This window comes from Siniperca chuatsi, linkage group LG4 (assembly GCF_020085105.1).
Source record: "Siniperca chuatsi isolate FFG_IHB_CAS linkage group LG4, ASM2008510v1, whole genome shotgun sequence".
NCBI lineage: Eukaryota > Metazoa > Chordata > Actinopteri > Centrarchiformes > Sinipercidae > Siniperca > Siniperca chuatsi.
Genome location: NC_058045.1, coordinates 29,873,035 through 29,894,062, shown reverse-complemented (window position 1 = coordinate 29,894,062; position 21,028 = coordinate 29,873,035). Strand labels below are relative to the sequence as shown.

General features: G+C 42.7%; 1 protein-coding gene across 1 annotated transcript; it reads right to left on the bottom strand.

Moving 5' to 3' along the window:
• Nucleotides 1–12,348: 12,348 nt before the first annotated feature.
• gpr37a (G protein-coupled receptor 37a) lies at nucleotides 12,349–21,023 on the bottom strand. Its single transcript, XM_044193584.1, is given in 3 exon segments — nucleotides 12,349–14,585; nucleotides 19,731–20,508; nucleotides 20,510–21,023. Coding segments are annotated over 3 exon segments (1,791 nt in total). The 5' UTR covers nucleotides 20,689–21,023; the 3' UTR covers nucleotides 12,349–13,751.
• Between the last annotated feature and the right edge of the window lie 5 nt (nucleotides 21,024–21,028).

Below are 21,028 nucleotides of genomic sequence, written 5' to 3'. Positions count from 1 at the left end.
GCTTATGACAGTTGTGTGGCAGCATTAATGAGGTTTGGAGAAGGCGTCTTTGTTTCAGTACATAGGATATTTTTCAGTCCGATAAAAATAAAGTCAAAAAACAAGTTATACATTGTATGATGACTAGATGATTGTAATGAATGACGTGGAGGCTAAGAACCACCCGATGCGAATTTTAGTTTTTGCTACATTTTTAAATTTAAGTTTTTTCTTCCTAGCTACAGTAGCTGCAGTAGTGACAGTGTTTGCAACAGGTCTGCTGGTGCACAGTCCACTGAGAAAATATTTAAGACTTTAGTTAATTAAAGTAAATCATTTTTAATACCTTCTAAGGCCTTTTACCTTTTTTTTTTTTTTTTTTTTTTTAGGAAACTACATCCAATGACATTCAATTTTAAGACTTTAAGACCTGCAGATACCCTGGTACAGAGTTGAGTTGTGCTGCAGTAGAAACAGTCTGAGCCGCACTGCAGGTTGTTGTCCTGCAGGGGGAGTCAGAGCTCTGTCCCTGCACTCTGCAGTCTCACTGGTTTTATGATGTGTTGACTGAACGAATCACAGACATTTAACACACAGAAGACAGGAAGTCTATTACCAAAGAGAATACTAATTAAGAGACACACAAATCAACACAACTGATAAAAACTACCACTAACCACAGTTCAAAATATGCAACATGTGGAGGTCTACTGTAGTATTCCAGTGTCTCTTGAGTAACACACCTTCCTGTCAGGGTGCATACAAATCCCTCCTCCTTCTCTGAAACTGGCCAATAATGAGAAGTAAACTCAATTCTTCCTGTTTTCTGGTGAGTTGAGTCTTTTGGAAACTAGAACATTTTTCAAAGTGGCTCCAAACAGCAGATATTCTCAGTAGAGTATCTGTTTTTTATTTGAGGTAGCCTAATTTGTGATAAAACACTTTAACAAAAAGGTGTTATGTCTGATTGAAGATTACTCTGGCCAAAATGCAAGAAAAGCACTTTGCAGAGCAGCCAGTAACTGATGCAACACTGAAGAGACTCTGGATCACAGCATGAGCTAAAATACCGAAAAATGTAAAAAAACGAATCTACAGAGTACATTCAGTTGGAGCAGAATATGATGCTGTGTTCATGTGGGCTGCTGTGTAACTCAGTGTGTCACTGAGCACGCTGACTGTGTGTCTGTTTGTGTCTGTCCTCGAGGCAGAAGGATTTTCTTCTGTTTTCAGTTCTGCTGTCAAGAAACATTTTCCTCCTCCAGCGGCCGGCTGTGATCGTCGCGTCTCTACTGCTGTTTCTGATTCACACAACAAAGATCTGAGAGACACACAACTCCTGCGCACTGAGCTCTGCGCCAACACAGCGGATGTGATTATTCTAATTTCATCAAAGCCCGGTTTCTAAAAACCTGCCAAATATGTCAGCGCTTCAAATCGGAGGCTGATTTTGTGAAAGTATTTGGAGTTACGAGTCTACAGCCACTGAGGCTGTGATACTCAATACTCACCAGAAAACTAAATTAATTGGGTAACGCTATTTTACAGGTCAAATAACTGCATTTCTAATTTTCTAAGAGGTTGCGTGGACACAACGATATAATTTGGTACTAATTACAGGAACAATAAATACTTTTGAAAGAGTTATTTGAGTTTAGTTATCTGTGTTGAGTTTATAAAAGTCGCTTATTTCTTGAAGAAAAGACCTGCTGAAATACTTCGACACTTTGGGAAATACGCTTATTCGCTTTCTTGCCAAGAGTCAGATGAGAAGATTGATGCCACTCTCGTGTTTGTACGGGAATTATATGGCTACAGCCAGCAGCTGGTTAGCTTTGCTTAGCATGAAGACTCCATAAAGCCTGGCTCTGTCTGGAGGTAAAAATATCCGCCTACCAGCACTAAGTATAATTTCATTCGAGTAAATACAGTGTTGTTATAAAATCAAACACATTCTGTAGTGTCTGGAATGTGCAGAGCTCAGTGCTGAAACACACACTCGTTGTTGAGTTGTGTGAATGACTGAATTCCAGAGCACAGGGAGATTTTGTCACAACACATCATTTCACGTCCTCTCATCCATATTCAGGACCCGTCAGCATCAGCTGGTCTTTCAGAAGAATCCAGTATCTGAGTGACGGAGCTGCTCTGATGAACAGCCGGCCTGTTGTGCTCTGTATGAATATTTCATGTCTCGGATCTCTTCCTGGTTTCTGCTGTGACCTGCAGGCCTGACAGAACGTCCTGTAGCTGAAAGGATACAACAGTCAGTGTGGCCTGCCGAAGAGCTGCTGTGTTGTGCAACCAGCTTAGCTAGTTCTGACTGCCCCCAAAAATTGCAAATACACTAGACGACACACCGAACGACTGGAGCTTTGGCGGTAGATGACCCTGCACTGTTTACATGCAGTGCAATTTGCACTGAAGAGGCCAAAAAAGGAGGTAAAAAGCACAGAGTTTGGGTGAGATACAGCATGTATAGCCTACAGAGGGAACTGGAGGTGAGTGAACTTTGTAAAACAAAGCTACCTTCAGGTGGAGCTGTTTATTTACGGCTACGTTTCCCTCTGCGCTAGCCATGTGAGTCATAAACATCAAACATGTTTTTAAAAGTCTTTATGAGATCTGAAGACTTGAGATTTGAATTTTTACATATGAAGCACTATATGATTTTATCTGTCAACACCAACTGACCCAGACTGGAACAGACCCTGTTCAACTTGGTCCCATCAGTTGTCACGCCCAGGGGTGTAGCACAAAATTCTGGACCCTGTACATAGGCATTCTCTATTGGCCCCTACCCGCATCCACGGCTATTCATTCAAGTATCTTTGTGGGCCCTCCTGACATGATGGCCCTGTATACTCAGTCCCCCCCCCCAGTCCTACGCCCCTGGTCACGCAAATTAGTAAATCAGTAGTTTGAAACTAGCTATTAGTTACTAAGAAATTAGGAAGAACTTCACTCGCAAAACTGGAGCAACCCAGTCCAGGAGAGGAGAAACATAATTGTGTGTAAAGTTCTGGTCTGATGGTGGCATAGAGGAAAGGTCAGGGTGTTACCAAAAACACCACGATTCAAATTTGATAGAAATCCAGCCATTAGCTTTCCAGATAAGCCAAAGTGTGCTCACAGAGTTTATAGGCTCATGGTGGCAAAACAGGAGAAGTCGGGGGGGGGGGGAATCAGAACAGCAGTAAGAAAATAAACTGTTGAGTATGAACACACCCCAACAGCTGATTCCTCACTGAGCCACAGCCTCTTCCTGGTGGAGCTATCGCCCTCTGTGCTCTGGCAGCCTGGTCCAGCCTGGTCCAGCCCGGCCCAGCTTGGCTCGGCCCGGTCGTCCTCCTGCCTGTGTAATCTGCTCTGTCAGACGGAAACCGTCGTCCGGGGGGAATAAGAGCTTTATTGTCCTGGTTCTTCTCCTTTGTTGGGGATTGCAGCAACGTTTCTAGGTCACCGGCTGTGACTGAACGCCCCGCTGCCCAAACGGATTCTTCACTGAGGGAACCCCCCCATATTTCACCCAGTACTGTCAGGGGGAACACAATTAGAAATATGCTCCCAGCAACAACAGCCGGGCTGCGATCTGTCAAACGATTCCAGCTTCTGTTTTCTGTCAGAGCAGATACATTATGGATGCTGACTCAAACGGCTTGTCAAAAGGCTCTTTCACGGTGATAATTGGGCGGAGGGACTCTCAGATCCTTTCCCCATTCAGATTTCTCCTCATAATTATCTTTAACCTTTCACCCTGAACTCTCTCAGAGACGTTAAGCACACATCCATGTTCTCGTCTGATGCTGCTGTCAGAGGCTGTGGTTAATCGCTGATGGTGGTGTTTGTTTGAGGTTTGAGGTCAGAGCCAGTTCACCTACGAGCAACACTAAAGCTCATTGATCAACATGTTTGATCTTGTTGCTTAATCCGCACACAAACAGAAGCGTAGGTTTAAACTAGAGACCATCTTGCGGTGGGATCACACCATAGATTGTATAGAACATGGACGTAGTGTCCGTGAAGTCACCCATAGGTTTCTGAAGAGCCGTTGTGAAGCTCAAAGTGGGCGGCAACGGCCGTCGCCATCTTGGCAGTGCCTGACTCCGGCTAATCCAAAAATGAGCAAAGAGTTGCTGAACCACCTAGCGGCAAGACACCTGAGAGGGCACCCACCTGTCACTCAAAGCGGCCACGTCCTTAATTATGCATAACTTTAAGCCTTAATATAATTTAAACGGGTGAGTTATATGTACAGTTGTCATGACAGGACACATTAACTATAGAGACCAAAATCGTTTTTTGTACCAGGTTGTCAACATGTTTATTTCTGCTGTGAAGCTGGGTATTTTAACATGGGGCTCTATGGGGACTGACTCGCTTTTGGAGCCAGCCTCAAGTGGCCATTCGAGGAACTGCAGTCCCGGATGCAATGCCCGTCAAGGTCGGACCACACTCATCTTTGAACTTGGGCTTGATTTTGATCTCAACCACACCTGTACAGTTTCGTGACTGCATCTTGCATGGTACAATTCGCCGTTTTACTGTGGGTTATGTGCGGAACTATTTTTTGCCTCTGAGCAGTTGCCAGGCAACCGGCGGAGACTCCAGGAGGTTACTGGTATCAGTCAAGAGAGCCCAGCACATAACCCTCCATAAAATTGTAATTTTTACGCTTTGGTTTTTGCATCAATTTAACAAACGAAATACAACATGTTGATTACTGAGCTTTAGAGGAAGATACTGACTTTAGTGAACTCCAGACTTTGCCTCTAGCGTCACCATGACAGCATGAAATATTTCAACAACTATTGGATAGATTGCCCTGAAATTGGGTTCAAAGGTTCAATATTGTAAAAACTTTTGTGATCCCTGAACTTTTCATCTAACAGCATCATCAGGTCAAAAATGTTCATGTAGTTTAACCAGTACTTCGGATCATGACTAAATACCTGAGTAGACACTCATATCCCCCTTTGGATGAATTGTAATCATTTTTGTTATTCCTTAACTTTTCCTCTAGCGCCACCATCAGGTCAAAGTTTGGTTTAGGACCAAATATCTGCAAAACTAATGACATTCCCAACATCCTCAGTTGCATTTTGTGTTTAGTGCTAACTACCAAATGTTAGGATGCTAACATGCTAAACTACGATGAAGAACATGGTTAACATTATACCTGCGTAACATCAGCATGTTCGCATTGTCACTGCGAACGTTAGCATTTGGCAGTACAGCCTCACAGAGCTGCTAGCATTGCTGTAGACTTTCAGTCTTGTTACACTCATATCTCTTGCATCCACTTCCTGTTTTCAGTCACTCTCGATGCTTTTCAGTTTTTATCACTTTAGCTTTGAAGTCACTAAATCACCATTAAAAAACTCTGCAGCAGAAGTGGGTCACATTAGGTTTGATGCCACTCAGCAGCATTTATGCACCCTATAAGCACTTTATGTATCATCTCTGAAGTGGTTGGCTTCCTGCTTGTGTTTCACGGTTGTTTGTTGTCATGACTTTTTAGACTGTTTCTGCTGACAAGTTAATATTTCTGCAGCTTTGTAACTAAGGGTTCTCCAGACACAACATCTCAGTTTGAACAGAAATCCTGAAACAGCATGTCTCCTGTAGTGTGTCTTCTTTGTGTTTTCTGGATGTGAGACTCACCAGCAGACTGTGTGAGGAGGTGAAACTTCAGTCTGCAGAGTTTCAGTTTGTTATGTGAAGAAACAGATTGGATGTGAAGAGTTTGTGGAGGGAGCTGCAGCAGATGCCTGGAGGGAACCTTTAGTGTGAATCAGATCACTGCAGCTCTCTGACAGCAGCCGCAGTCAGCCTCCATTAAGACTCTTCACCCGGGGGCCACGAATGGCTGCTGCAGAGTCAGAGCCGGTTAGCAGCAGAAACACACTGCAGAGGAGAGAGAAAAAGTGGGTCTGCAGTCAAGACTTTTCTTTAGTCTGAGAACAGCAGGAAATAAGGATGGTGATGTTGGTGCATCAGTCCAACACTTTGGTCTAGAGGAAGACATCTTGACAACGTCTGGTCAGACTTTTCCGCCTGTATATTTATCTGCTGCACTGTTTTTGCAATCTGTCTTTATTTGTTACAAACAGCTGGTGAACTGACTGCGATGAACTCCTGCTTGAGGACTGAAAAGGGATCAATACTCTTATGACAACCCTGTTTCCTAGAAATGACATTTATATATTACTAAATTGTTTTCCTAATTACGCTGTGTTGTCAAACGTAATCGCCGCCTGGATTATGTTGACCAGCAATGTTTTGTGGAGTGGACGAAGCGCTACATTTATGTACCGCACCGGAGTCTGAGGGAGGTGGTCGGGGTGGATTTTGACTCCTTTGACACCAGAGACCGACATTTGCATCGTGAGTCCTGTCTGTGGGTTAGGTTTAGACAACAAAGGCACCTTGTTAAGCGTAGGGAAAGTTTGTGGTTTCGGTTATACATTGATAATCTCATTGTGTTTCGTGATTCAAGTCACTGCAGACGTTTTCTGTAATAACCCAGACCACGATCTTTCTCCAACCTGTGAAGGGTTAAACATAACCATAAAAAGGTTAATAATCACAAAGCAGTCACAACTAGAGGACATGGTATTGCAAGATCAGATATTTTGGCGGGAAACAATTGAAATACACTGTCGATAAACATTTTACTGATATCGTATCAGTATCAACATTTCTGTGACTTGCTAAATACATTAATTAACATTTCCGCATTATGTTATGTTCAGTTTCCTTCTAAATGTATTTGCTATTGCAAATCAGTTGTATATAAATGTAATTTCTAGGAGACAGGGTTGCTTATTGATGCTCACTTAATTTTAATGGAACTAAAATGTATCACTAGGCACACCAGTGCTCAACGTGCCCTTTATTTATTTATAGTAGCCAAGTGATCATGGCATACTGTTAGTTGTTGTTCACCAGAAGGGTGAGGGGATAGTGTGTGACATCTGACTAGTAATTGGTTATCAAACTTACACTTGATTGGTACAAAAGGTAGGAAACAACAAGGCTTCTCCTAAAAAGGGTTGCCAGTTTATTAGGTACGCCGAGCTAAAACAAATGCAGTCTAATACAACAGTCCTGCAATAAATCCTCCCTTCATGAAGGTTATAATGTTCGGAAAGGTTTTGATTCAACTTTATGATCATTTTGGAGGATGCTGTTTGTGGTGTTGTTGAACTGTTTTGCATTATACAGAGGTATTAAGCCTACCCTCATTGATATAAATGGGGTGGACAAAATAATAGAATCTTGAATCAACACGTCTCTAAAACATTTTCAACAAAATCTGAACATTATAACCTTCATGAAGGTTGGCTTTACTGCAGGACTGTTGTATTTTCTGTATTAGTTTAAGCTCCGTGTACTTAATAAACTGCCAACTGAGTGTCTATATATATATATATATATATATATATATATATATATATATATATATATATATATATATATATACACACATAACCGGGAAAGAGCCTCTGAGAGTGAAAATTTCTTTTATGGGACTGTAGAAAGTAGGAGACTAACCTGCTGTAGGAACAGTTAGACAGCTGTTGCCTATCAACTGGTGTGTTGTTCAAACTTTGTCTCTGAATGTGAGCAATAACAGAAACCTTTACGGTAAGCACCATCACAGCAACCTCTTTGCTGTAATGGTGCTCGTATCTTTTTATTTCATGACTGTTTTTATGATTAATTAATGATTGATTAGACATCCCAGTAGAAAAAAGCTATCTGAATCTGCACCATCCAGGAAGAATGGTTTGGTTGCCGTGGAAGCCTGGCTCCTGCCCACCAATCAGGGGCAGCGATCCCAGCCCTCCCAGGACGTCCGTCTCATTCCAGAAAACAGTCCTGGGAGCAGTTTGCAGAAGGTCAGTGAGCAGCTTGTTCAGCAGCGGAGCCTCAGTGTACCCGTTGCCCCATTGTGGCTGAATGAATGGGGATGTCTAATTACTGGAGCAGCGACTGGGGCTGCCAGCCTCGTTTACAAAAGACTCGAACACACAAGTTTGGTGCCAGAGAGCAAATCAAAGCCAAACGGGTGATTAGAGAAGAATGTGGTTTACATACAAAGAGTCCCCTCTTGGTGATTCTGTGATGAATACAATTAGACAAGAATGTTGTTTAATTATCCAAGGGCATGAATATTATAAATGCAAATTTAATTTTGTATCGTACAGTGGTGGAAGAAGTACTCAGATCCTTTACTTAAGTAAAAGTAGAAATAACATGGTCTAAAAATACTCCATTAAAAGCAAAAGAGTTCAAAATGTCACTTAAGTAAAAGTACAGACGTATATTAGGCAAAATGTACTTAAAGTATTAAAAGTAAGTAGTACTCATTATGCAGAATCACTCCTTTCACAGTGTTATATTATTATAGAATATTATATTACGCTATCTTTATCACAAACAAATACATGTTAGAGCATTTTAATACTGTAGTTTGTCAATGTGGAGCCAAGTTTAGATACTTTGTATACTACTGGCTAGATTAGTAGAATAGTACTGCATCATATAAGCATATCATGTGTTTTAATGTGAAAAATAACTAGTAACTATAAGTGTCAAATAAATGTAGTGGAGTAAAAAGTAACATATTTCCCTCTGAATTGTGGTGGAGTAAAAGTACAATGTAGCATAAAATGGAAATACTCAAATAAAGTACAAGTATGTCAAAATTCTACTTAAGTACAGTACTTAAATGTAAATGTAGCCTACTTAGTTACGTTCCACCACTGGTATCATATTATCTTACTTTTCTGATCAGCTGATTAAAGTAAAATATTGGAGTTCATGTATATCCATGCACACAACAAGGCGTTCAGCTGAAAGAAAGTATTTGACATTTCTCGCAGCAGCATGAAGGATCTGATCTGATGGCTGAACAATCTTCCCTCTCATCACGTCTTTGCGCATATAATCGCAGACATATTTGATGGTGCAGTTTTAATGTTCAAGCTTCAGACGTTGCCTGTGTTCAGAAATGGGAAGATGTTTTCTCTGAGGTTCACGCTGGGAGATGCACAGAACGTCCAAATATCTGTCCAGTTCAACAACTTTCAGGCCAAGAATCCATTTGTAGCTGTTGGCTGGTTTTGAGCCAGCAGCTGAATTTATAGGGACACTTTGGTCCGGAGTAAAATGTCTGTCTGTATCCCTGTCAACCTCAGCTGTACTTTGAGATGAATGCTAATGTAGCATGGTAACAAGCTAACAAGCTAATAAAAATTACAAATATTGATATCTTAATCATGCTAACATGTCAAATGTTACATTCTAAATAATTCATGCTAACATGCTAACTGCAAGCATGTTACAATGTCAACTATATCCATGTTAACATGCTAAAATGTATTAGCATGCTAACACGCTAACAGGTTAAGCATTACAAATGAAACGTTTGCATGTTAGCATGCTTATGCTAAAGTGCTAGATACAAAATTTTAAATTATTAATTGATTAACAAGCTAAAATGCTAAAAATTAGTATGTTATACTAACATGTTAAATGTAAGCATGTTTGCTGTGCTAAATGTACACGTTAACATACTAATGTGCAGCTAATAATAATAATGTTCTAAACATAACAGTCTAATGATGTTGATGTTAACATGCTAACATTAGCATATTACCGTGTCGATAAGACCATAGGGTAAACATTATACATAAAATGTTGGCATATGCTCATGCTAAAATACTAAATGTTACATTCAATTATTAGTGCTAACATGCTAAAATCCTAAACTTGAGAATGTTACAAATATTCTAAATGTAACAATGTTAACGTTGACATATTAGCATGCTAACAAGCTTTCTGGCTAAACTGTTACACGTTCACGTCTGAGTCAAAATGATTAGTGCTAACATGCTAATTGTGTGCAGGTCTACTTGCAATAATTTCTAGCATACTTATTAAATACTAATTGTAGGCATGATACCACCTGTAAGTCTTCAGGTTCAGTGTGGGAAGATTAACCAAAGTCCACACTGGTAGTTTATACCATTTACATTCATAATAAACTTTATGAGAATGTGTAGAGCTGAAAACAGCTGCACCAGAAACAACATGTGTTTACTTGTACAGTAATAATTTGAACAGAAGCAGCAGCTCAGGCATCCGTCAGGACCTGCAGTCAGCAGTTTGTTCATGTAGCCTACCTGTTAACATGGACACCTGCTGCAGTTATATTTTGATGTTCGAGCTGTTTACCAAACAACTGTAAACAGGATGTATTCTTTAGAGGCCAGACTGCACTGGTTCAGACCAGAAACCATTAGTGACAACTTCTTTCAGAATAAATGAGCCTCGATGTGTTGCCTGTGGTACTGTAGCACTGTTCACTGCGGCGGCCAGCTGAGAGGCAGACTCCCTCCGTTGTCATGACAACGGGAGGCGAGGACAATGGTGCGCTGTGTCCTCCCCGGCTGGGCGGCGACGATGATGACGAAACGATGGCGAGAGAATAACCAGCTGAGATTTGTGCTGACCGTGACGCAGCAAATAAACAGTATCAGAGGAGGAGAAGTTGGTTTCTTTATAATCTGAGCAAATAAAACTAATTTTATAAAAACTATTTGCATGATAAATTGTGCTCTTGCATTGACTTGTCAGTGCTGGCTGCTTCCCTTCTGTGTCTGAGGAAGGTTCAGTTGTTTGTTGGACTGACTGTAACTATGAGTGGATGAGGAGTTGTGTTGAGTCTGAACAGTACAAACAATAGCGGCTGTGTCCTCTGGATGGACGGCGATGGAGAGTCTCTCTCTGCTTCTTTTTTGGATTAACATGTTTCCTTTTGTACATCTATTTCTCTTTTTCTTCTAGCAGTGATTATGATTTTGCAAAACCCTATATTTCCAATTTCAATTTTTTAGCCCCACTAATCGTAAGGCTGTATGACAAAAATCAGTATGGTCTTTGTTCTGTCCAACACTTCCATATCGTGGCTGTAAGAAACACCGCAGGCTCTAAGGTATGCTAGCAGGATTTTATACTGTGAAGTGCCTGACAGACAAAAAAGTGGCACAGAAAAATTGTTTCGAAGTGGAAGGAGCTATTTCGGATATTAGTCCCATTCATTTTTCCCATAGACAATTTCCTGTGCCTTCTACGACTTGGATCGGCATGAAACTGTTCCGGTTGAATCATCAGAACAATTTGTGTAGAAACACTTTGTGTTATTACTACAAAACTCTACGTGTTAACACGCATTTTAATGTAGTCAAAACAACACATCTCTAAGACATTACTTGAGCGTGTGTCAGAGATCACAAATGTGGAACTGACGTGTATTTTCCACACACGACTCCACTGTAACAAGCTGATTTCGCTCTAAACCTTCACTTTTATAAATGAAAGTCTGACTGTGCTCTTAGCCCAGTTTTAGACACGTTCATTAAGAAATTTGAACAGCTGTTCGAACGTGGGGGAAAATTCTAGAGAGATGGAGGTCTGCTCTGGAAAACAGAGGAATGAAGCTTAGCCGCAGTAAGACAGAATACATGTGTGTCAATGAGAGAGACCCAGGTGGAACGGCGAGGTTACAGGGAGCAGAGGTGAAGAAGGTGCAGGACTTTAAGTACTTAGGGTCAACGGTTCAGAGCGATGGAGACTGTGGAAAAGAGGTGAAGAGGCGAGTGCAAGCAGGTTGGAACGGGTGGAGAAAAGTGTCAGGTGTGTTGTGTGATAAAAGAGTATCAGCAAGAATGAAAGGAAAGGTGTTCAAGACGGTGGTGAGACCAGTGATGTTGTACAGCTTAGAGACAGTGGCACTGAAGAAAAGACAAGAGGCAGAGCTGGAGGTAGCAGAGCTTAAGATGTTGAGGTTCTCTTTGGGAGTGACGAGGACGGACAGGATCAGGAATGAGTACATCAGAGGGACAGCTCATGTTAGATGTTTCGGAGATAAAGTCAGAGAGGCCAGACTGAGGTGGTTTGGACATGTCCAGAGTAGAGACTGTGAATATATTGGTAGAAGGATGCTGAGGCTGGAGCTGCCAGGCAGGAGGTCTAGAGGAAGACCAAAGAGGAGATTTATGGATGTAGTGAGAGAGGACATGAAGTTAATTGGTGTGAGTGAAGAGGACGCAGAGGACAGGGTTAGATGGAGGCACGTGATTCGCTGTGGCGACCCCTGAAAGGGAACAGCCGAAAGGACAAGAAGAAGTTCGAACGTGGGGGAAAATGACATGTTTTTTAGAAACAGAGACAGCCCTGGTTTAGTTTGGTTGCTCAATGTGGTGAGACTGAGCTGCCATTGAACTGTTAGGAAATGTGCTCCACAAATAAACCAACTGTCTAAATGCACACCAGGGTTAAAAAAAAAAAAAAAAAAAATCTATTTTAAAATAATTTTTAATTAAAGTGACACTTCTCTTGTGGCTAAAAAAACAACAACTGTCACATTACATACTGAGCAGAGTGTAGTGATTCACAAGAACATCGTCAGCAAACACGAGACAGCATCAACAGCCCTTTTCAATATATTACTGTACGTCCCATTGACTCACTCACACAAAGAAGGAAAAGAAAACAACCAAGAACATCCAATAGAAAAAAAACTACAGGTATTGATAGCGACAATTGGTTGATGATCAGTTTTTATGCCTGTTATCCCAACACAACAATTTAAGGGAACACTTTATTTTAGGGGTCTGTAATTTACTAATAATTTCCTTGAACATTTCCTGGACAGAACTATGTAATTTGACACTTTTTTTAAAGGAAAAGAGAGAAAATAGCAACATATATGGAGAGTAAAGTTTCCAATAAAAAATTCATAAAAAATGAATATTTTGGGTTTAAATGGAGCAGTTCCTCACAGGAAACTACTTATAAATTCAACACAACTAACTAAACTCTAACTAAAATAATCTCTTTTTTTCCGAGGAAATTGTTATGAAATTACAGACATAAAATAAAGCATTACCCAATTTAATTATCACGTATTTCAAGATGTCAAACCACATTTGTTTGTGATCTTAGTCTGCGTTGTTAGACGTGAAGTCGTGATCTCAAGAAAAGGAGCAGAAAAAGTTATCAGGTTCCACGTCTGCTCTCAGCTTCTGTAAAACACAGTGACAATGAGCAAAAAGTAAGACTGAGTGCAGATTCAGTAAAAATACTGGTGAGTTAATTAAAAAGAACTAAACAAATAAATGCTATAACTAATACTGACTGTGTTGTTTCATATATAAATTCTGTAAACAGTGAATGGACAAGCAGTGACGTCTTCAGCCACGTCAGTAAACACTAATGTGTTCGACAGTTGGGGGTCTTTTCCACTCAAGTTTTAAAAAACTGAGGAATTTACAGCCTGATATGTCATCGCGTCCACCAATCCAATTCCTAATCACATCAGAGGAACGACCCGGAACAAGCGCCGCCTAATAGTGCGCTCACACCAGAAGCTTCATGAGCGCCGCTGGGCGGGAAACTCTGGGAAACTGGGGACCGCAACAATCAGTTTCTCCTCCATTGTCAGTATGGAACAAATATTTGCTAGGAACTTCAGTACATAGGGAGACGTTTACAGGGGGAAGAAAATCAAATCCCAATCAGCAATTGGTTGCTGCTTCAGTGTGTCGCTTCAACTCGTCGCTCTGGCCGCTGGCATTGCGGCGTCGGACGCCTCTCGTCGCCAGCTCTCATTGAAAATGAATGACTGCCGGCCGCTTTTGTAGCTCATGAAGCTTCTGGTGTGAGCGCACGGTAACGCTGTTGATCTTTGACCTTTGACCTCAGCAGTGCGTCCCCACAGCAGCGTAGGCGGCCGAGGTGGACGCCTCCCTGCGGATGGTGCTGAACGGCGACAGCTCCAGCTCGGTGGTGGTGCACTCGTTGTCGACGGCGCTGGTGGTGGTGACGGGGGAGCGGGGCGGGCCGCACTCTTCGCAGCAGCAGCAGCAACAGTCCAGGAAGGCTCTGGTGAACGGCTGGCACAGGCAGAACAGCAGCACCGGCGTCACCGCAGACTTACAGAAGAGCAGCAGCTGGCTGACCAGCTGCAGGATGTCCAGGGTTCTCCTGGGAACGCCGGCTGCCATGTACACGCTGACGATGTTGCAGATGTTCTCCGGAATTATGCAGAACCCGTAGAGGATGGCCAACGCCACCACGGCGCAGTTCATCTGGCTCTCCAGCTGGATCTGCTTTTTGCTGCCGCGGACGCAGGCCCGCTCTGCGTGGCGGATCTTGCGGGCGGTGACCAGTGAGCTGCAAATGGTGAACAGCGTTGGCAGGCAAAAGTAGCAGCCGAAGTACCACCAGAGGCGCGCGCTGTCGTAGGTGAGTCCCAGGACGTACAGCGTGTCCGGGAGGTCAGTGGAGATCCGGACCACGCAGCGCTCGCACGGCGTCACGTCAGGCGGGTCACCGTCCTCAGTGACCAGCTGTCGGATCAGCAGCTCGGGCAGCGCCAGCAGCAGAGCGCCCACCCAGATGACAGCGAGCTTGGCCGTGGTGGACGCCCAGTTCTCGATCATCTCGTAGTACATCTGCACGTTGGTGGCAGCGCGGAAACGATCGATGCACAGAGCGCACAGTGTGAAGGTCGTGACCCCGAGAGAAGCCACCTGCGAAAAGAAGAGGAACGTCAGGTTACCCTCCTCACTGTAAACTTAAGAAAGTTCTCTCCACTCATTATTTTGGGAACAATGAGAAGAGAGAAGTGCAACAATTGTCTGTGTTAGCAGAAACAACGCATCCGTTGACTGTATGACAATTGAAACCTACGACGGAGTATCAGTGGTGTTATGACTCTGCCACAGTCACACTGAGCGTATTTAATTGGTTTCATTTCATTTCAGTGTCCTAAAATGATCATTAGGTGCTTAGAAAAGCATTCAATGCACAGAATGCTACAACAGCTAATTCTGGCTGCCTTTTTCTCTCAAAATATTTCAAAACATCAGATTCTTTCTCCCTCTCAGTGGGGGTGGTAATGCAGAGTACTAAGAAGAACAATGTAAAAACTGATTAGGTCTGGTTATGGATCCTCAATACCTTCAACAAACTGAACTGTGTCTGTAGCAGTGAGACTGGAAATGCGTTGAGAACTGAAAGTTGGCAGCCAATGTTTGGCCAGATTTGTCATCTTTATTCTTTGACCCAATATTTCCTGATTTCAGTCATCACTTTGTTAACTGTCTAATGTTTTTGGAGGCCCAGTTTGTGTGCAGTAAACAAGGACAACTAAGGAATAAAATTTCTTACTGTGATGGATTATTACTCTGCAGCAACTTTCAAGTCTCTGCAGGTTGATTTTTGTAGAAATGAACTGAAACCAATGAGATCTCAGCAATGAAACTGACGAGTAACATGATTATAACTGCATGATGGGTAAAACTATGACCAAACACCGACGACATAATCTTCCTAATTTAACCTGAATCCTGGATCCCGACCCTAAAGTGAAGCATGTGAAGAAGTGAGAGCCAATCCGATAATTTGAAGTGTTTTCTTATGTCAGTAGGTGGAGGGGAACACACAGTTCAGACACACACACACACACACACACACACATACACTCTTCACCCTTCTGCTCTGCGTCATAATGTCACAAACCACATCTGTTGTGTCTCAGCAGCTGTAAACACTTCACACTGTGTAAACAGGCAAACCAGTTGTTTGTGTGTGGTGGGAGGACACAGTCTAACTGCTGGTGAGAGACTGTCATAAACAACCAAAGTCCTGATGTCACTTCCCCACTAGCTTCTGTAACTCAATAACAACTCTGTAACAGTCTCTCTTTGGGAAAAATGAAACATGCTCCTGTGGTTTACAGGTTTAGTATCTTCTGCCGAGCTTTATATTAGAATATTAAAACTTCTTGATTTTAATAATAGTTTCATTCGGTAGCATTCAAAAACTATAGAGCCCATGAAATGTTTCCAGTGCAGCAGTTTGTGTATTACCTCGCTCTTCTAATCGGTCCAACTTTTTGTCCGTAATCTCTATCAATCTAAAAAGCTTCAACACCGTTTGGCTCTCCCTGTTCTCCCTGCTGCGCTCATGTCACCATGTTTACGGCTTGCGGGCGTTCACGTCATCAGAAAATAGTTGTATGAGTACAGAACCCTTTCCATCCAAATGTAGCGCGAATTTGAACCAAATTCTCAAGAAAATCGGCAAAAGGAAATGTGAGTGGATGTGTGTTTCCATCGAAAACCATTACGCGAATATGAGGAGCTGGTTCATCGAGATAAACAGTCGGTGGCGCTAATTCTCCAGTCGGTGATCTCTGCTGTGACATGAACTCGGCCACGGTCAAGCTGCAGCAGCAGTCTGTGGGCTCGTGGGAAATGGTGTTAATTTAAAAAAATATGTATTTATCATTTTTTTTAAATTATGATATTGTGATTCTTAGAGTCTTATCACTGTGTGTGTGTGTGTGTGTGTGTGTGTGTTCGTTGGGGGTCGGACCATCACACCAGCTTTCAGATTGAATCCTCTTCTGCTGTTTTGTGTGATTACGCTCCATTGAACAGTTAAGAGGAGACAACAGGACTGATCTCAGATCTGCAGCTCTGTCTGAACTCTGACTGTATAAGTTACTTTATTTTAGTCTGTTTCGAAATGAACAAATGAACTACCAACCAAGAAGTAAAACACTGACATATCTAATCTTAGTTATCATATCTCATTTCACCTTATTGACTTTTTAAAGTCAAAGAGATAATTTATTTTATTTTTTTCAATAAATGTAATTTTATGTATGCTTAGTGTTAAAATATATAAAGTTTTTTATTATTAATTTGGAATTAAATTGAAGGACAGTCTAGCCTAACATAATAATAATAATAATAATGATTAAAATGAAAAGACAGAAATAAAAAAAGATGACAGTTGGTGACATCAGTAAATATCACTAATGTCATGTAGGTCATCATCTCAGACAAAGAGAGCTGCTGCAGCTGCTAAGAAGATTAAACTCAATAAATACGACCTTTTGTTTCCAGACTTTACATTAAAAGGATTTTCCACCGTCAGCGAGCTGCAAACACGTTAACCTGCTGCTAACGTTTACATTTCAGGCATTCAGCTGATTTAAAACATGTCAACACTGTCCCCTTCGACATCACCAACACCGGAAATACAGGCTGCCAACTCAGAGGACACATGCACTACAAGGCCAAAAGTATGTGGACGGCTGAACAGTGCAGCCCATGTGTGACAGTTAAATGTGATTCCAAAGCCATGGGCGTTAATGTGCTGCTGTAACAGCCTCCACTCTTCTGGTTTCAGTCTTTCAGAAAGCTCCCATTCAGACACAAGAGCATCAGTGAGGTCCAACACTGTGATCAGGTCTGGCTCGCAGTCCAGTTTATCCCAAAGGTGCTGGATGGGGTTGAGGTCAGGGCGCTGTGCAGACCAGTTCTTCCACACCAAACTGGGAAAAATATTTGTCTGTGGACCTGGCTTTGTGCAGAAAAAGGAATAAAAACACAAACTGTTGCCACAAAGTTGGACACACACTACTGTCTAAAATATCATTGTATGGTGTAGCTTTAAGATTTCCCTTCAGAGGAACTAAGGTAACCAAACCAGGAAAAACAGACCCAGAACAAAAGGATCTGGATAAAAAGATGATCTATATAAAATATGAAATTGAACAGAAAGTCTAAATATATCCAGATCTAATCCCAGACCTCCTTGTCCTGCTTCCTCTAATGAAGACTGATCAGAGGGGGGTCGTCTTTCCCTAATCCTTAATCCTGATCTTCACTCGGATTGGACAGCAGGATGTCTCATGTTCAGCAGGTGTCAGCGTGTTTTCTGCAGCCTGATGTGACACTGATCAGATTAAATACCCTTCACATTAGGCGACATTAAACCTGATCCAAACCCGGACTGCAGTCTGCAGCCACCGTCCACCTAATTCTGTTCTGATGTGGCCCGTTCACATGAACATGAAACCGTGTCACATTTTGTAGTATAAAATATTAGGTCCGTTCTGTAAACTCTAATCTTTGATCATTATCTCAGTGTAATTAGATCAGATTGTCACTAAAAAAAAGAGATTCAGAACCGTTTCAGAACTGATAAGTCTTGTAACGTAAAAATATCATCAAATTAAGTTGTGTAAAAACATTTGTAGCTTATTAGCATACTTCCCAGCATGCATTTTGTTTGTATTATAATTCTCCTTTTGCTTTTTATACACACAGTGCTGGCCTTCGCCCCTCAGACAAGAATGGCGATAGTGAACAACTCTCCAAAATCCCAGATTACGTTTGCTGCCAATATAAAAATGTATTCTTTTTACATGTGCATGGAACCTACAGGATGCTACTGTAAGGTTAGGGAAAGATCGTGATTCAAAGGATGGGTTAGGTTCACATTATTTCAAGTGTATCTTAAAACGATACTCACATGCCCATATATATACACTGAAACTATTTCTAGTGGCTGTAACTGTTCCTCCTGTTCATACTGGCAAGAAATCTCCTCATAATATGATTCAGATGTAAGAGACAGGGGACAAAATCCACAGTCTTGTTCTGTGTAAAATAAAATGAAGACAATATGAGGCTTCAGAAGTCTTAATTAGACAAATCAAATGTTTATCTTCCAAAGTTAATGTCTTTTTAGTACAAGGTTCCTTCTATGTGTTTCCCTGGACAGTGTTTCCTTGCTGTGCTGTGGTAGGATTAATAACACAGAGAGGGAATTTTGCAGTAAAAAGTGCTGTGTGATTTTTACACAGAACAAAGACTGTGGATTTTGTCCCCCATCACTCACATTGGAACTGCATTAGGAAGGGATCTGTTCAGGGCCAGTGAGGACAGGAGGAACATATGCAGCGACTGATGATTCTTTCAATATCCACATGAGCATGTGACTGTTGTTTTAAGACAGACTTGAAAAAAATGTGAACTCATCCTTTAATATTGTAGCAATAAAAACAAAAGTTCATGTTAATGCAGGTCTGTGACCGGATGTGAACTTCGGTCCCCTGCATGAAAGTCATTTTCCTCCCCTCTACAAAGAGAACAAACTACTTCCTGTACTTACACTGAAAGTCAGCACTGCAGTCTGAGTAAGATAATAAGTGAGGAATCTTCCAAAGTGTTTTTAGTATAAAAGTTCCTCTTTGTGTTGCTTTCTCTCCACCACGGCTCAGCAAGGAGACACCGTCCAAAGAGGGAATTTTATAATAATTTAAATACTCCCTTGATCTGATTAACTCAGACTGATGATGGCCCATTTTAACTTCAGATGAACTTTGGAATGTATGTTTGCACAGAACGAGGACTGTGGATTTTGTCCCCCATCACTTACATTGGAGACACCTTAAGGACAGGATCTCTTAATGGCCAATATGAACAGAGGGATGATTACAGACTGAACCTGTCCTTTAGTACTGTATTTCAGCTATGAGGTCTGAAGCTCTACAGTCTTAGATCCACTCATATTATTGGTGTGTGGTTCAAATATGGTGTAAACTGTGTTGATCTGTGTAGAGTAAGGCGTTTAACGCAGTATGTGCTCATCAGAATCAGAACCTCCTCCAGAAACTCCTCAGACATCTGATGGGGGGAAACTTCGGGGTTTGACTATAAAATGACGTCATGCGTGCTCCCCCTTACAGACACCTGTCAGACCTGCTCTCACCTGTCAACTGACATCTTATTCATGTACACTCAGTCAGTCATTTGCAGTCTGTACCATCAGCGGCATCAACCCCAGAACCAGAACCCGAACCCCTCCCCTCTCACCTCCAGGTAGGGGATGATCCTGCACGAGAACTCCCCCAGCAGCCAGTTCTTGGTGAGCTCGTGGAACACCACGAGCGGCAGGCAGAAGAAGATGATGACGAAATCCCAGAGCGCGAGGTTGGCCAGCAGCGAGTTGGAGATGCTCCTCATGTAGTAGTTGTGACACACGATGCACATCACCGACACGTTCCCGATGATCCCCACAGTGAAGATGACGGCGGCCGTGATTATGACCGCGTACGCTCCGTACGTCTCTGCGGTGACCGGGTAGAACGGGTTGTTCACCTGCTTGCGTCTGGTCCGCGTGTTCACCGGCACGAACGGCGTGGTGTCGGGAAAGTCCGGCAGAGAATACTCGTCCTCAGAGTCACTGGTGTTGAGTCCGAAGGGGTGTCCGGCTTCTTGTTCTTGCGCCATGGCCGCGGGCAGAGCTTCCCACGCGGCCGTGGCTCCGTCCTGCAGTGGCTCGCTCCGCTTCGTCATGCTCGGTTTTGCTCTCCTTCTCTGCCGCCGGTTGTGTCCGGTCCTCTCGAGGCTACAGGTGCGTCCATGCGGGGTGTGTATAAGCACTTCTCCCGGACTGCATCCATCACTCCGCGGCTCACCAGCCGTGTTTACATCCGTGCGTAAAGGTTCAACTCCGGGTACAGGTCGGATGCGCCGCGCTCCATCTTGCGCGTCGCTTTTACGCACAGCGCGCAGGGGTATCTGTGTCCTCAGCAGCTCAGAGGATGACGGGTTTACAGTATCCAGCCACGAGGCCTGCGCACTCGCACCGCGCGTCCCCATTGTCCTTCCCGATGACTGTGCGCCATCTCCGGCTCTGCGCATTCCTATCAGCGGCGGTGGATTCATAATGAGGACTGAAAGTCGCCTTTGTTTTCTGCCAGTGGAACTGACTTGCGACGGCCTCGCTGCAGAGCCACAAACACAGTAACCTCGAGAATGGAAGCAGCATCGTGTGGTTCTGTCTAACCCGTAAGATCAAACTGATGCGTTTTCCAAAATGATCGATCCATCTCTGGTTTCTGATAATCTGTCCAAAAAAAAAAAAAAAAAAAAAAAAAAAAGCGAAAATCTTGCCACAAAATTTCAGTTTTTCTTCATCTTTGCGCGCAAACAGCTTTCACAAAGTCTTTGGTCGTGTATAAGAGCTGCACCTGTCGGGTTTGGGTGCGTCCCGGAGCGGCTCCAGTCTGGAGGCATCACCGGAGAGACCAAAAAACAGAGCGGAAAATACGTCCTCAAACTTGGCTGGAAAAAGTGAACTGACCGTTCAGATCCTCCGCAGCTGAGGG